The 16,548-nt window shown below is 40.8% G+C and overlaps 2 protein-coding genes across 5 annotated transcripts in view; both read left to right on the top strand.

The window, feature by feature from the left end:
- The window catches only part of LOC135558563 (cytosolic phospholipase A2-like), a 40,615-nt gene extending 31,516 nt beyond the window's left edge, over nt 1–9,099 (top strand). For all 4 annotated transcript variants that reach the window (XM_064992445.1, XM_064992446.1, XM_064992443.1 and 1 more), the window contains 2 exons: nt 4,102–4,259; nt 4,877–9,099. In XM_064992445.1, coding sequence (XP_064848517.1) covers nt 4,102–4,259; nt 4,877–5,017 — 299 coding nt within the window. In that variant the 3' untranslated portion in view covers nt 5,018–9,099. The remainder of the gene's footprint in view (nt 1–4,101; nt 4,260–4,876) is intronic.
- Nucleotides 9,100–13,249: 4,150 nt separating this feature from the next.
- LOC135558562 (actin-related protein 2/3 complex subunit 5-like) lies at nt 13,250–15,739 on the top strand. Its single transcript, XM_064992442.1, has 4 exons — nt 13,250–13,521; nt 14,032–14,103; nt 14,244–14,420; nt 14,635–15,739. The coding sequence occupies exons 1-4, from the start codon at nt 13,381–13,383 to the stop codon at nt 14,695–14,697; spliced, it is 453 nt and encodes a 150-aa protein (XP_064848514.1). The 5' UTR covers nt 13,250–13,380; the 3' UTR covers nt 14,698–15,739.
- The last annotated feature ends 809 nt before the right edge of the window (nt 15,740–16,548 follow it).

The raw sequence follows: 16,548 nt of genomic DNA, 5'->3' as shown, positions 1-16,548 counted from the left end.
GCCGATGTAGTATAGTAGACCTTACAGTGAAATGCTTACTTACATGCCCTTAACCAAGAATGCAGTTTTAAGAAAAATAAGTGTTAAGTAAAAAATAGAAAATAAAATTAACACCTTATTAAACAGCAGCAGTAAAATAACAATAGCAAGGCTATATACAGGGGGTACCGGTACAGAGTCAATGTGCTGGGGCACTGGTTAGTCAAGGTAATTGAGGGTAATATGTACGTGTTGGTAGAGTTGAAGTGATGCATAGATAATAAACAGACAGTAGTAGCAGCAGCGTAAAAGATGGGTCTGGCCCTTTGATTATCTGTTTGGGATTCTTATGGCTTGGGGGTAGAAGCTGTTAAGAAGTGTTTTGGACCTAGACTTGGCGCTCCAGTACCACTTGCCGTGCGGTAGCAGAGAGAGCAGTCTATGACTTGGGTGGCTGGAGTCTTTGACAATTTTTAGGTCCTCCCTCTGACACTGCCTGGTATAGAGGTCCTGGATGGCAGGAAGCTTGGCCCTAGCGATGTAGTGGGCCATATGCACTACTCTCTGTAGTGCCTTGCGGTCGGAGGCTGAGCAGTTGCCATACCAGGCAGTGTTGCAACCAGTCAGGATGATCTCGATGGTGCAGCTGTATAACGTTTTGAGGATCTGAGGACCCATGCCAAATATTTTCAGTCTCCTGAGGGGGAATAGGCTTTGCTGTGCCCTCTTCACGACTGTCTGAGTGTGTTTGGACCATGATAGTTTGTTGGTGATGTGGACACCAAGAAACTTGAAGCTCTCAAGCTGCTCCACTACAGCCCCGTCGATGAGAATGGGGGTATGCTCGGTCCTCCTGTTCCTATAGTCCACAATCATCTCCTTTGTCTTGATCACTTTGAGGGACAGTTTGTTGTCCTGGCGACACATGGCCAGGGTTCTGACCTCCTCCCTATAGGCTGTCTCATCGTTGTCGGTGATCAGGCCTACCACTGTTGTGTCATCGGCAATCTTGATGATGGTGTTGGAGTCGTGCCTGGCCATGCAGTCATGAGTGAACAGGGAGTACAGGAGGGGACTGAGCACACACCCCTGAGGGCCCCCGTTTTTAGGATCAGCATGGTGGATGTGTTGTTACCTACCCTTACCACCTGGGGGTGGCCTGTCAGGAAGTCCAGGATCCAGTTGCAGAGGGAGGTGTTTAGTCCCAGGGTCCTTAGCTTAGTGATGAGCTTTGAGGGCACTACGGTGTTGAATGCTGAGCTATAGTCAATGAATAGCATAGGTGCGTAGGTGTTCCTTTTGTCCAGGTGAGAAAGGGCAGTGTGCAATAGAGATCACATCATCTGTTGGGGCGGTATGCAAATTGGAGTGGGTTGAGGGTTTCTGGGATAATGATGTTGATGTGAGCCATGACCAGCCTTTCAAAGCACTTCAAGGCTACCGACATGAGTGCTACCGACGTGAGTGCTACGGGTCGGTCGTCATTTGGTTAACTATTTATTTATTAACTACTTAGCAGTTTCATGGCTATCATGTCACAACTATACTAATATAGCAAAAATCCATTAGCTAGCTAACCAACAACTGTAACGATGTATTTGAAAGACAGCAAGTGCTCATTGTGCAAATGTATTTGTTTATTATAAAAATTTGGAGAAGAAATATAGCTTACATGTTGCCATCAATCCTTTGATATTGAGCCAACCACATCTGTTTTGCCTCAAGGGTTGCGACACACATCGGTTTTGTTACTTAAAACTTCTTAGGGCTGCAATCCTGTTAACGGTATGATATGACAGCAGCCAGTGAAAGTGCAGGGCGCCGAATTCAAAACAACAGAAATCTCATAATTAAAATTCCTCAAACATACATGTATCTTATACCATTTTAAAGGTAATCTTGTTGTTAATCCCACCACAGTGTCCAATTTTAAATATGCTTTACACTGAAAGCACCACAAACGTTTATGTTTGGTCACCACCAAGCCACAGAAAAACACAGCCATTTTTCCAGCCAAAGAGAGGAGCCACAAAAAGCACAAATAGAGATAAAATGAATCACTAACCTTTGATAATCTTCATCAGATGACACTCATAGGACTTCATGTTACACAATACATGTATGTTTTGTTTGATAAAGTTCATATTTATATAAAAAAATCTGAGTTTACATTGGCGCGTTACTTTCACTAGTTCCAAAAACATCCAGTGATTTTGCATAGCCACATCGATTCAACAGAAATACTCATCATCAATGTAGATGATAATACAAGTTAAACACATGGAGTTATAGATATCTCCTTGATGCAACCGCTATGTCAGATTTCAAAAAATCTTTTTGGAAAATGCAAACCATGCAGTAATCTGAGACGGCGCTCAGAAAATCAATCAAATTAGTCGCCATGTTGGAGTCAACAGAAACCAGAAATTACATGATAAATATTCCCTTACCTTTGATGATCTTCATCAGAATGCACTCCCAGGAATCGCAGTTCCACAATAAATGCTTGATTTTTTCGACAATATCTGTTATTCATCTCCAAGTAGCTACTTTTGTTAGCGTTAGGTACACATATGCAAATGCTCGTGTGTTTGGACAAAAACCTTGGACAAAAACTTCAAAAAGTTATATTACAGTTCGAAGAAACATTTCAAACTAAGTATAGAATCAATCATTAGGATGTTTTTATCATAAATCTTCAATAAAGTTCCAACCAGAGAATTCCTTTGTGTCTACAGGAGCAACGGAACGCACAGCGATATCATGTGGAATGCGCATGACCAGGAAATGGCTCTCTGCCAGTAAGCTGACACATTCAGCTTGTATTCAGTCCCACAACACAGTAGAAGCCTCATTCAAGTTTCTAAAGACGGTTGACATCTAGTAGAAGCCCTAGAAAGTGCAACTTCATTCATATCCCAATGTGAATTCAATCCTGTTTGGATTTCTTCTCAGGTTTTTCCCTGCCATATGAGTTCTGTTATACTCACAGACATCATTCAAACAGTTTTAGAAACTTCAGAGTGTTTTCTATCCAATACTAATAATAATATGCATATATTAGCAACTGAGACTGAGGAGCAGGCCGTTTACTCTGGGCACTTCTGGGTACCTTTCATCCAAGCTACTCAATACTGCCCCTGCAGCCATAATAAGTTTTAACGAACCATCTGTCTATTGCTACATTAATGACTGCAATGGCTTCATCATCTTCCTCTATTCCACAAATGGGATTTATGTCAGAATTGGTGGATGTTGTCATGGTAGCTAGGTGAAATCCCACTGGTGACTTCATTTGGATCTTTCCTTATCACTAGGGAAATGAGAAGAGGAAACAACTACTGTTTATTGGGACATAGGCCGACAGTATACGTGGAAAGGACAGCAGGGCTGCTTAAGCAATAAGGCACAAGGGGTTGTGGTATATGGCCAGTATACCACGGCAAAGGGCCTGTTTCGCACTGCGGAGTCCCTGGATACAGTCCTTAGCCAAGGTATATTGGCCATATACCACAAACCCTCAAGGTGCCTTATACCTTTCATAAACTGGTTTCCAAATTAAACTTTCTCACATCACATATTTACACCTCCAAGGTAACTGCTCATCAGATAAAACGGCTTCTCGAACCTAAACTTCACTGTCTTGTTATCAACTTAAAACTTAAGTATTACTGTAAAGACTTATCTCATGACTTAAAAGGGTATTTTAGGTATTGACTCGTTGTTCATTCCATCTCTATGGGATATGGCTTACTACGTATCTGATTTTTAAAAATTCCACCTATTGCAGAATTCCAACCTATTGTAGGACACTGTTGTTTAAACATGTAGGATGCCCACTCTCCTTCTCCCCCCACTCTGTCTCTTAACTTACTTTCAGCAAAATACTATCTTTGAGATTTTATGCTCTACCAATTCCACTCTCTTTCCGTTTCAGTATCTGCCATTGTTTCGTCATCTCTACACAGACGCTGGAATTTATTTACTGACATAAGCCAGTCACCTCTGTCATTGTTTTTGTTTTTTACTGTCTTTCTGATTCATATTTTAGTGAGTGAGTTATAAAGATTATATGTGCATTAAAATAACAACAACCACTCTTCTTTTTGTATTATCCATCAGGAGTCCCTCGAGAGACGGATAAAGAGAAGGAATTTGGTGACTTTGACGTCTTCGACGACCCCGAGAGTCCGTACTCCACGTTCAACTTCCAGTACTCCAACCAGGCCTTCACCCGCCTCCACGACCTCATGGAGTTCAACACGCTCAACAACATTGAGGTGCGTCTCACACACACACACAAACAAGCAAATGCACGTAGTGATGCACGTAGTGATGGGCATTTTTTGGGGGGGGTCTGCGAGTACTCACATTATTTTATTTAGAGTACTCGAGTACTGAAATAATACAAATTTTAATTGAAAATTGAACTTAAGGCCCACACTGGAAAATAATATGTGCCTATTTATCATTAGGCCTAACTTGTATGATGCTTGGCTTGGTTTCTTTTGTGTTGTGCCCTGCAAATGCACATGTACAAATGGAACACTCGAGTTAAAGCAAATGAACGTCCTCAATTTTTTTTACAACTATTCTGGAACAAAATGTCACTTTCTCGTTTCCCCATCAAATCTCTGTGTATCTCACCACAGCCTGGTATTGTTGACAGTGTGTAACTGCTGCTGTGATGGAGAGTCAGAATGTGATATACATGTGTTTATTATTAGCCTGTAGTATGTGATGTATGATCTGTATTTTCAGTGCTGTATTTTCTCTGTTCTGTTTCCTCTATCATCTTATGTTGGTCTCTCACCCTCACCCATCTCTTTCTCTCCCTCTCTTTCTCTATCTCTCTCTCCTTCTCTCTCTCCCTCTCTTTCTTCTCTGTCTGCTGTAGGTGATCAAGGATGCGATAATGGACAGCATCAGCCAGAGACGGGAGAACCCCTCACGCTGCTCCGTCTCCATCTCACTCAATGAGATTGAAAACAAGAAGTTCTTGAAACGGAACGTCAGCTCAGCTAAGCTTCCCATATAACTCCACCAGAGACACCTTTCTATATCCATGACAAGACCTGGAGGTTAAGTTTTTTGATAGAACAAAACGTTACAGCTCTAAGAACAGATAAGAATGGTAACCAACCTATCCTTGTAGCTGCAAGGCTTATCTCTGTTTGAATGGGATATAAGCCTCACTTCAAGCTAGCCTGGTCTCAGACCTGTTTGTGATTTCTTGCCAACTCACGACAATGGCCATGGGAGTTTGAAAGACAGTACAAACTGATCTGAGACCAGGGTGACTTAAAGCAACTTTTGAGCTCTATATGACTATTGTTTGGGAGAGGATGCAGCACACCTTGTTCTGTATATTCCTGGCCTAGCATCTGGGGTGGTGTGGTTAATCTTTAAACGGGTCGCTCACTCTCTCACACACACAAGGACACACACACTCCATCCCTTCATGCAGCAGGCAGAGGAGAGAGGAGAGATCACACCTGGGAATGCATGTTTGTGTGAAGGCCTGCCTAGCGATGCAATGTATCTCTGGCAGGGGTCAGTCGAGGTGTGGCGTTGTCAAGGGATGAACATTTACTTCTAAAACGGATTTTACTGACTCACGTATTTGCTGCAGATCCAAACTTGAAATATCTGTAGTTGAATTAGAATGACTCCTTACCAATGATATTTTCTTTATGCCTTTCTAACTATCTTCACCGGTCTCTTGTTCCCTTTTGATCTATTTATTAGTATTTTGTTCCATACATACCGTGGAAGGGTGTTTGGTCTTTTGCTTTATTGTGGAAACATTGCTGAGATTTAGGGCAACCTTGTCTCTGTTACAGCAGATGGGGGAAAATAGCGTGTTTTCTTTATTACACTGTGCCTGTATTCTCCCGTCTAGGATTTTGAACCCAGGTCTCCTGGCCCCCGTGTGACAGGAGGGGATACTGACCATTATACTAATGAGGAGCTCAGGCTTGCAAGTCCACAGCTCCGTCTCTAAAAACACTCCTTCTGTAAGGCAATCTGTGAAATTCTATTGGCACCCACATTCTGCCTAGGCAAGCGTGCTATTCACAGCATTTACACAATGGAGACCTGGCTCTCAATTCCTCCTTCCTCTTCTCCCTCCTCCAGACTGTAGAAGAGAAGTGGGGGAAGGGATGATGGAATGTCTCCTCCCCTCCTTTCCCCCTGTTTTACCCAGTGGGAGAGAAGCAGGGGATGTCTGGGGAGGAGTGTTAGCTCACTCCTCCAGGGGAAGGCCTGGCTGAATGGCGTGATGTGAAGGTGAAAAGGCATGTGGGGAGTTGAACAAACCTAGAATTTCTCTGAGGCTGGCAAGTTGAAATGGGCACGCAACACACAGGAAGCTCATTACACACACATTCCATGTTGGGATGGCCCTATGCTATAGACGGTGTCTCACAAAGGATCCTCTTCCTTTGGGTTGCTTTTACAGTGCCTTGCAAAAGTATCCATCCCCCTTGCCGTTTTTCCTATTTTGTTGCATTACAACCTGTAATTTAAATGGATTTTCATTTGGATTTCATGTAATGGGCATACACAAAAGTCCAAATTGGTGAAGTGAAATGAAAAAAATGACTAAAAAATAAAAAATCTGAAAAGTGATGCATGCATATGTATTCACTCCTTTTGCTATGAAGCCCATAAATATGGTCTAGTGCAACCAATTACCTTCAGAAGTCACATAATTAGTTAGATTGCACACAGGTGGACTTTATTTAAGTGCAATATGATCTGTCACATGATCTCAGTATACATCTGTTCTGAAAGGCCCCAGAGTCTGCAACACCACTAAGCAAGGGGAAACACCAAGCAAGCGGCACCATGAAGACCAAGGAGCTCTCCAAACAGGTCAGGGACAAACTTGTGGAGAAGTATAGATCAGGGTTGGGTTATAAAAAAATATCAGACACTTTGAACATCCCACGTAGCACGATTAAATCCATTATTAGAAAATGGAAAGAATATGGCACCACAACAAACCTGCCAAGAGAGGGCCACCCAGCAAAACTCACGGACCAGACAAGGAGGGAATTATTCAGAGAGGCAACAAAGAGACCAAAGATTACCCTGAAGGAGCTGCAAAGCTCCACAGAGGAGATTAGAGTATCTGTCCATAGGACCACTTTAAGCCGTACACTCGACAGAGCTGGGATTTACGGAAGAGTGGCCAGAAAAAAGCCATTGCTTAAAGACAAAAATAAGCAAACACGTTTGGTATTCGCCAAACGGCATGTGGGAGACTCCCCAAACATGGAAGAAGGTACTCTGGTCAGATGAGACTAAAATTGAGCTTTTGGCCATCAAGGTTCAAGATTTGGAAAGGCACACACATGTCTATAAGGTCCCACAGTTGACAGTGCATGTCAGAGCAAAAACCAAGTCATGAGATTGAAGGAATTGTCTGTAGAGTTCTGAGACAGGATTGTGTCCAGGCACAGATCTGGGGAAGAGTACCAAAACATTTCAGCAGCATTGAAGGTCCCCAGGAACACAGTGGCCTCCATCTTTCTTAAAAGGAAGAAGTTTGGAACCACCAAGACACTTCCTAGAGCTGTCTGCCTGGCCAAACTGAGCAATCCGGGGAGAAGGGTCATGGCCAGGGAGGTGACCAAGAACCCAGAGTTCCTCTGTGGATATAGGAGAACTTTCCAGAAGGACAACCATCTCTGCAGCACTCCACCAATCAGGCCTTTATGGTAGAGTGGCCAGAAGGAAGCCACTCCTCATTAAAAGGCAAATGACAGCCTGCTTGCCAAAAGGCAGCGAAAGAGTCTCAGACCACGAGAAACAAGGTTCTCTGGTATGATGAAACCAAGATTTAATTATTTTGCCTGAATGCAAAGCATCATGTCTGGAGGAAACCTAGCACCATCCCTACGGTGAAGCACGTGGTGGCATGGTGGGCGACTAGTCAGGGTTGCGGGAAAGATGAATGGAGCAAAGTACAGATATTCTTGATGAAAACCCGCTCCAGAGCGCTCAGAACCTTAGAATGGGGGAAAGGTTTATCTTCCAAAAGGACAACGACCCTAAGCACACAGCCAAGACAACGCAGGACTGCCTTCGGGACAAGTCTCTGACTGTCCTTGAGTGGCCCAGCCAGAGCCCGGACTTGAACCCGATCGAATATCTCTGGAGAGACCTGAAAATAGCTGTGCACCGACTCACCCCATCCAACAGACAGAGCTTGAGAGGATCTGCAGAGAACAATGGGAGAGACTCCCCAAATACAGATTTGCCAAGCTTGTAGCGTCATACCCAAGAAGACTCGAGGCTGTAATCGCTGCCAAAGGTGCTTCAACAAAGTACTGAGTAAAGGGTCTGAATACTTATGTAAATGTGATATTTCAGTTTTATATTTTTTAGACATTTGCAAACTGTTTTTGGTTTGTCATTATAGGGTATTGTGTGTAGATTGATGAGGGGGAAATACGATTTAATCCATTTTAGAATAAGGCTAACACGAAACAAAGTTTGGAAAAAGTCAAAGTGTCTGAATAATTATGTAAATAAGGGTTAAATAAGGGTTAGGGTTAGTGTTTGTGTTTTTAATTTTTTAGACATTTTCAAAACATTCTAAACCTTTTTTCACTTTGTCATTATGGGGTATTGTGTGTAGATTGAGGGGAAACAAATATTTAATCCATTTTAGAATAAGGCTGTAACATAACAAAATGTGAAAAAAGGGAAGTGGTCTGAATACTTTCTGAATGCTCTGTTTAATAGATGATAAATAGTTTACTGGCCTGCTGAGACGTATTCAAGAAGTGTGCCAGGAGTTGCAATGATTCATGAACAGTTTCAATGTGTTTGAAATCTATCTTTGTAAACCTGTAATGTATACATAATGGTTCATATAAATTAAAGTAATGGGCTCCTGTTGTACAGGTAGACCAGGTTGTTTACAAGTATAAATTAATGATAAAGAAATTGGCATCACAAGGACTGGACAATATGTGTGTGAATTTATGTGTTTAGAAAATGGGAGATCTTTTTTTTACATAAAAAATGTAACTGCTATTTGCTTTCTAAATTAGTGTTTGTGTATTAACTAATTTCATTGGCAATAAATCTTTGACAGAAAAAGTCCATGTAAATTGAATTGTCATTCTTGATGTACTAATATTGTTAAGAAATATAGATCCAGTTTTCTGTGAATGTGTATGTTTCTTTGAATATGCATTTGAACATTGAGGTTATTTATTTGTGTGATTGTATACAGTACATGCGATGTATGCAAGTGGAAGGAATCCACACATACAGCTCTTGGTAAAATAGATTTCAAGACAATGATTCAGCTCTATTCCACTTCTCTTCTGTAGTGAACCAGCTGTCTAGACATTGAATTATTACTTACAGTATTCTCCTTTGCTTCCACTAGCACAGATGTCAAAGACTCGCACACTCATCATGTAGAAATTGCATGCCGACTCACTTATTTTTTTCTTCTTTCTGTTTTGAATGGTAAGGCACTTCGGGGGTTTGTGGTATATGGCCAATATACCACGGCTAAGGGCTGTTCTTAAGCACGATGCAACGCAGAGTGCATGGATACAGCCGTGCTGTATTGGCCGTATACCACAAACCTCCAAAGTGCCTTATTGCTATTATAAACTGGTTATCAACATAATCAGAACAGTAAATATATATATATATGTTGTCATACATGTGGTAAATGGTCTGATATACCATGGTTTTCGGACAATCAGCATTCAGGGCTCGAACAACCCAGTTTATAATTAGTCAGAGGTGGAAAAAGTACTCAATTGTCATACTTGAGTAAAAGTAAAGATACCTTAATATAAAATTACTCAAGTAAAAGTGAAAGTAACCCAGTAAAATACTACTTGAGTAAAAGTCTAAAAGTCTCCGATTTTAAATGTACTTAAGTACAGTGGTGGAAAAAATACTATACTTGAGTAAAAGTACAACGTAAAAGTAAATGCTATCCATCAAATTCCTTATATTTAGCAAACCAGACTGCACAATTTCCTTTTTTATTACTTTTTTTGATAGCCAGGGGAACACTCCCAACACTCAGACATAATTTACAAAAGAAGCATTTATGTTTAGTGAGTCCACCAGATCAGAGGCAGTAAGGATGACCAGGGATGTTCTCTTGATAAGTGTGTGAATTGTACCTTTTTCCTGTAATGCTAAGCATTCAAATTGTAGCTAGTACTTTTGGGGGTCAGGGAAAATGTATGGAGTAAAAAGTATATAATTTTCTTTAGGAATGTAGTGAAGTAAAGGTAAAAGTAGTCAAACATATAAATAGTAAAGTGCAGATAACCCCAAAAACGATTTAAGTAGTACTTTAAAGTATTTTTACTTAAGTACTTTACGTCACTGTAATTAGTAACACATAAACCCTATTTGTATGGGACTAGTATTACTAGAGAACGTTTGTTATGTAATTATTACTCCAGAACGTCCTTTATCCAATAGGACGTTTCAGACGGGATTAGTTTTTTCCAAACTGCCAAATTCCAAATTCTGTTTTTTTTTTCAATAAATTGACAGTTATTATAGAAGCCTGAATGTTTTTATTATAGACATGAAGATATTTCAACATGTCCAAGTGATAACTCGAGTTTGGTTGCCAAGTTTCTAAACCATACCAAACCATTTTTGGTATAGTGTCGCCATAATATTTGAAATGAGGAAATCTGATCATACGTCCCAAATGCCCCCCCCCCCCCCCCCCCTTGCACCTGAGATACGTTTTAAGGCTATATGGATGAGAAAGTTAACTTATCATTTCCAAACGTTTAGGTCAATTGTATGCTGCTTAATTTGCGATCTATTAGCAGCAAGTGTTGCAATAAATAGGCGCAATATTTGTACTGATGCATTTGGCAATATTCAATTCATATGCACAAAACATAAAAAAGAGCATTCACTTTGAAAGTTGATACATGTATTTCTTGCTCAAACCGCGAGCAAAACCTGTCCCGGTGAATCACCAACTACTGTATACCCTCAATATGTATTCCATTCAGAAACTGGAATAAACTGGAGCGGGAGTGTGCAGTTGACTCATGTCATGTTAACCTAGCTGACTAAGTAGAGAGGAAGAGGCGAAGCAGGAGGATTTATTCCGCCAAAATCTGCCCGTGTAAAATAAACAGGCCAATTTGGGATTTTTTTGTATGAATGTCTATGAGAGTGTCGAATTACGTCAGATTTATTCGATGGAATAGAAGTTTCGTAATGTTTAGGCTGTTACAAATTTACTGATTTAAGTGGATGCACGTGGCATTCAGGCAACTCTGCCCTCTCATTGGCTAGAATAGTCCTATCTGTTCTCCCCTCCTCCCACCTGCCGTCCATCTTTGAGGACACGTGTTTCCATGCAAACGTTTGTTTTATTATCCTTGTGGGGACCAAACAATTGATTCCCTTTCAAAATCCAATTTTCCCTAAACGTGACCTTAACTCCTTAAATGTGTTTCAGTTTTATATTTTGAATACATTTGCAAACATTTCTAAAAAACGTTTTTTTGCTTCGTCATTCTGGGGTATTTTGTATAGATTGATGAGGGGGAAAAAACTATTGAATGAATTTTAGAATAAGTCTACGATAAAACGTATCGAAATGTGGGAAAAGTCAAGGGGTCTGAAGACTGTATAGTATATATTAGACTCAATTTGCTATGAGACTCAATTTCGAGTTTCATAGCAAAGGGCCTGAACACATGTAAATGAGGTATTTCTGTTTATATATATATATATATATATATATATATATATATATATATATATATATATATTTGCTAAAAATTCTAAACCTTTTTTTCACTTTGTCATTATGGGGTATTGTGTGTAGATTGAGAAAAAAACTAATATTTAATCAATTTTAGAATAAGGCTGTAATGTAACAAAATGTGGAAAAAGGGAAGGGGTCTGAAGCTAAACAGTGCACTTGCACCTGAGATGCGTTTTAAGGCTATATGGATGAGAAAGTGAATTTATCATTTCCAAACGTTTAGGTCAGTTGTATGCTGCTTAATTTGCGATCTATTAACAGCAAGGGTTCCAATAAATAGGCGCAATATTTTTTCGGATGCATTTGGCAATATTCAATTAATATGCACAAAATATAAACAAAACTATTCACTCTGAAAGTTGATACATGTAGGCCATTCACATATTTAATGGGCAACACTTGTTTAAATAATTGAATCAGTTATGTTCTTGCTCAAACCGCGAGCAAAACCTGTCTAGGTGAAACACAAACTACCACTTTTCGAGGTGAATCACCAACTACTGTATACCCTCAATATGTATTCCATTCAGAAACTGGAATAAACTGGAGCGGGAGTGTGCAGTTGACTCATGTCATGTTAACCTAGCTGACTAAGTAGAGAGGAAGAGGCGAAGCAGGAGGATTTATTCCGCCCAAAATCTGTCAGTGTAAAATAAATAGGCCAAGTGGGGATTTTTTGTGTGGAGGTCAATGAGAGTGTCGAATTACATCAGATTTATTTGATGGAATAGAAGTTTCGTAATGTTTAGGCTGTTACAAATGTACTGATGTAAGTGGATGCACGTGGCATTCAGGCAACTTTGAGGAAAAACTACTAAATTGTGCCTGTTGTTCGCAGACGTATCTGCCCTCTCATTGGCTAGAATAGTCCCATCTGATCTCCCCTCCCACCTGCCATCCATTTTTGAGGATATGTGTTTCCATGCACACGTTTGTTTTACTATCCTTGTGGGGACCAAACAATTGATTTCCATTCATTCAAAATCCTATTTTCCCTAAACCTAACCTTAACCCCTATCCTTAAACCTAACTCCTGACCCTTAAACCTAACACGAATTCTAACCCTAACACCTGAGCCTAAAATATAATTTTCCTTGTGGATACTAGCGAAATGTCCCGACTTGTCAGAATTTTCCTTGTTTTACTATCTTTGTGAGCACTTCTGGTCCTCTCAGGGATAGTAAAACCCAAACACACACAAAAAGTTTTGAGTCTCATTTACAACTGGAGATTCTCAATTGTAATTCCTTGATTCCTCGCGTCTTCTCTCCTTGCTTCCTTCTCAAAACTCAGTCAAGGGTCCAATTGAGATTTTTTCAAATCTTTGCCAGTCTACCCTCTTTGGTTGTGGAGAGAGTTTGCTTTTTCTCAACCTATACCACCATCTACTGTTATGTATGAGTACTGGCCCATCTAGACATATCACCATAGACAGTATTTGCCTAGCACACATCAACCACTAGAGAGCGCCCTCTATACGGAAGTGAAGCTGTCAGCTCGAGACAGGAAATGAAAGCAGAAATGTTTAAATTGTAAAGCAGCACAGACAGCTTGCAGTATTCTTCCAAATTCTTCTTTAAACAACGAAATATCTCTTCAAAATGTCGAAGAATAATGATTCGAACCAATTCAGGAAGGTGGACGTTGACGAGTACGACGAGAACAAATTTGTGGACGATGAGGATAATGGAGAGAGTCAGGTCGGTCCAGATGAAGCAGAAGTGGATTCGCTGATCAGACAATATCCTTTTACACTGCTTTGATGTACTAAGTGCACTGTTAAATTTAATGGAGTGACGTGAAGCCGACACAGTTATGTTATAATGCTGCATTTCAGACCATCTGACAAGTCATGATGCTACTATGTTGCAGATAAAGTCGATGCTTGTGCGTGCGCCCGTCACCAAGTCAGGGCGTGGTGCTCTCCTGTCGTTGATCCAACGATCTTCCTTTTTCATATAACGAGAATACGTTCTGCAGTCAGATTATGTGTTTTATTCAGTAAAGGTTTGGTGATGGTGGTGGTAGTAGGCGTAATATTTAGTTTATGACCTGAAGACAGTCATTTGTTTCAAAGCAGGTTCAGACAAGTTGGAGGGTAGGAAGTGAATTCCACCAGTCAATCAGTCAGTCATTGAGATTCTAAAACATTTTTGAAGAGAGGTGAATCAAGAATTACTGTGGCGTTCTCTCATTAGTATAACACTTTTGTATAGTTTATCTGTCTATCTTTTCCTTAACACTGATGCACAGGGAACCTGATGGAAGCTTTGCAGGCTGTACTGAAGAATCCCCCCATCAACACCAAAAACCAAAATGTTAAGGTCAGCCTTCATTACAACATAATAGAACCATGTCGAGCGTTAACAGTCCCATGTGAAACAAAACTAGCTTGTTCCTCAAAATACACTTTGAGCTTGAGGCATGTAAAAGTGTGTACTTCCTTCACTGTGTGTGTGATTAGGATCGTGCTGAAGCCCTGATGCTTAAAGTACTGAGTGCCTTCAAGAGCAGTGACATTGAGAAGGCTGTACAGTCTCTGGATAAGAACGGAGTTGACCTGCTCATGAAGTACATCTACAAGGGCTTTGAGAAGCCTTCTGAAAACAGCAGTGCTACCCTGCTGCAGTGGCACGAAAAGGTAAGACTTATTTATCCTTACTGGTGTATGGCTGGAAGCACTTACAAGGTAGTAGGCGTGTGTGAAATGCACACACTGATGAAGCCCATGCATACATTTTTTTATTAAGAAGTGCTCACTGAAGTACTCTACTGCTTTATTAACTGTTATTTCCATATTCCTGTTATATTGTTGTTATTTGTATTCACTGTGTTCATACTGTGTGGGATTCCAGGCTCTCTCTGCTGGAGGAGTGGGTTCCATCGTGAGAGTGCTGACAGCCAGGAAAACTGTGTAGAGCTGCACTGGACCTGACTGACTGCCATTGAGACCACCCTCTTAGGGGATGTGCTGGCACTATAACCCCCTGGGCCTGTACTCATAAAGCATCACAGAGTAGAAGTGCTGTTCTAGGATCAGTTTAGCTTTTTATATAATAATGAATAAGATTACAAGGACAGGGTTGACCTGATCCTAGATCAGCACTCCTACTCTGAGACGCTATATAATTACGGGCCCAGAACTGGTTTCCTCTCTACGCTTGAAGGAAGCTCGCAGACACCAGACGACCTGTCTCAAATGGCCCCTTCTTAGTCCTAAAATGCTTTATGATATTTGATCAGAATCCAACGTTTGTCAAACATTTTGTGCTTTTGTTGTGAAAGAAGATGAGATACTTATATCGTAAGATTTAAATGATCTTTATGTCATAAGGATGACATGTAATAATATGCCGTTTTCAGAGTTAGATTTTGTGCTATCATGGTGGATAGATGGCACCATACGGTATTTCATTCCCTCTAATGCAGAGCAGTTTGTGTGTGATTATGCTTGATCTAGTTTACCTGGTCCCAGATCAGTGGAGGCTGCTGAGGGGAGGACGACTTATAATAATGGTTGGAACGGATCAAATAGAATGGCATCAAACCATGTGTTTGATGTATTTGATACCATTCCAGTGACTCTGCCACTACCACAAGCCTGTCCTCCCCAATTAAGGTGCCACCAACCTCCTGTGTCCCAGATCTATTTGTCCTATTTAGCTAACTCCAATGGGCATTAATATACAGCACTGACAGATCTGGGACCAAGCTAGGAACAAGTCCTTTGGAATGTAATGATGTCATCACATGTTCCTGGACACGTCTCAGAGGGCATCCTCTTTTATAACGTATTTACAACAAGTATAGAAAAATATAATCTCTTGACAAATCCATTTGTAGATGTATTGCGGAAATAATGTGTTACTTTAAACCTTCTGACCAAATGCCTTATTGGGATATTCTTTTTGATATACTGTATATTAATTTTCTGGACATAATAAACAAACATCCACCTAATGAGTTTTTTTTCTTCATTTTCTGACATTTTCTGACTGCAAAAACTACATTCCACTCAGAGTATGTGTTTTCTATTCTTTCTTGGAATTCTTTATTCAGATGCTGGTTATTTTTGCAATTCTTCCATGATCTTTGTTGTTGTCATATTTGTATCTTGTGAGCCACCACAGGTGACTCAGATGGTAGGTCTCCCACTCTCCTAAAGCTTGTCATTACCCATCCCCCTGGTTCAACCCTCCCCCTGGGTCAACTCTCCCTCAGCCATCCAGTCATGGAGGAGGATCTGTTCCAGAACAGGCCTCTTAGTGGGATCCTGCTACAGTCACCAGCTGAACAACTCACACTCTGTATCATGATGAAACAGCGATAGGATGGAGATTTGGCCTTTAATCTTTTTTGTATTTGATCACCTTTAATCTAGTCTGAGTACCAGTCTTTTTAGCTAATATTCCACTCCTTGCCACTCCTGTCATTTGTCCAAGCTCTTTGGAAAATGACAGGTGTGGAATTTTAGCTAAAAAGACTGGTACCCACCTTTAACCCACTTATGTATCCATAACCATATCCAAGAACATACTCATACATAGCAACAGAAACTTCTCTCTCTCTGCGCACCCCCTCACCTTTTGTTGGGTCCTTTTTGAAGCACAGGCGCCCAGCGATGATGTCAGCCTCCTTGTTGAAGGGCAGGCGGCCACACACCAGGCCGTAAAGCAGTACCTGCAGTAACCAGATGGTGGCGACCCTGGTACACACCACTCAGCACCCACTCTGGAGGACAGTACTCTTCTGTACCTGAGGGAAGGAAG

Source organism: Oncorhynchus masou, chromosome 17 (genome assembly GCF_036934945.1).
Source record: "Oncorhynchus masou masou isolate Uvic2021 chromosome 17, UVic_Omas_1.1, whole genome shotgun sequence".
Taxonomy (NCBI): Eukaryota; Metazoa; Chordata; class Actinopteri; order Salmoniformes; family Salmonidae; genus Oncorhynchus; species Oncorhynchus masou.
This window is presented reverse-complemented; position numbering and strand designations above follow the sequence as displayed.

Coding starts and splice junctions, on each gene's coding strand:
- LOC135558562 (XM_064992442.1), top strand. CDS start 13,381: ATGTCGAAGAATAATGATTCGAACCAATTCAGGAAGGTGGACGTTGAC. Junction 13,522..14,031: donor TGGATTCGCTGATCAGACAA/TATCCTTTTACA, acceptor CACTGATGCACA/GGGAACCTGATGGAAGCTTT. Junction 14,421..14,634: donor TGCTGCAGTGGCACGAAAAG/GTAAGACTTATT, acceptor GTGGGATTCCAG/GCTCTCTCTGCTGGAGGAGT.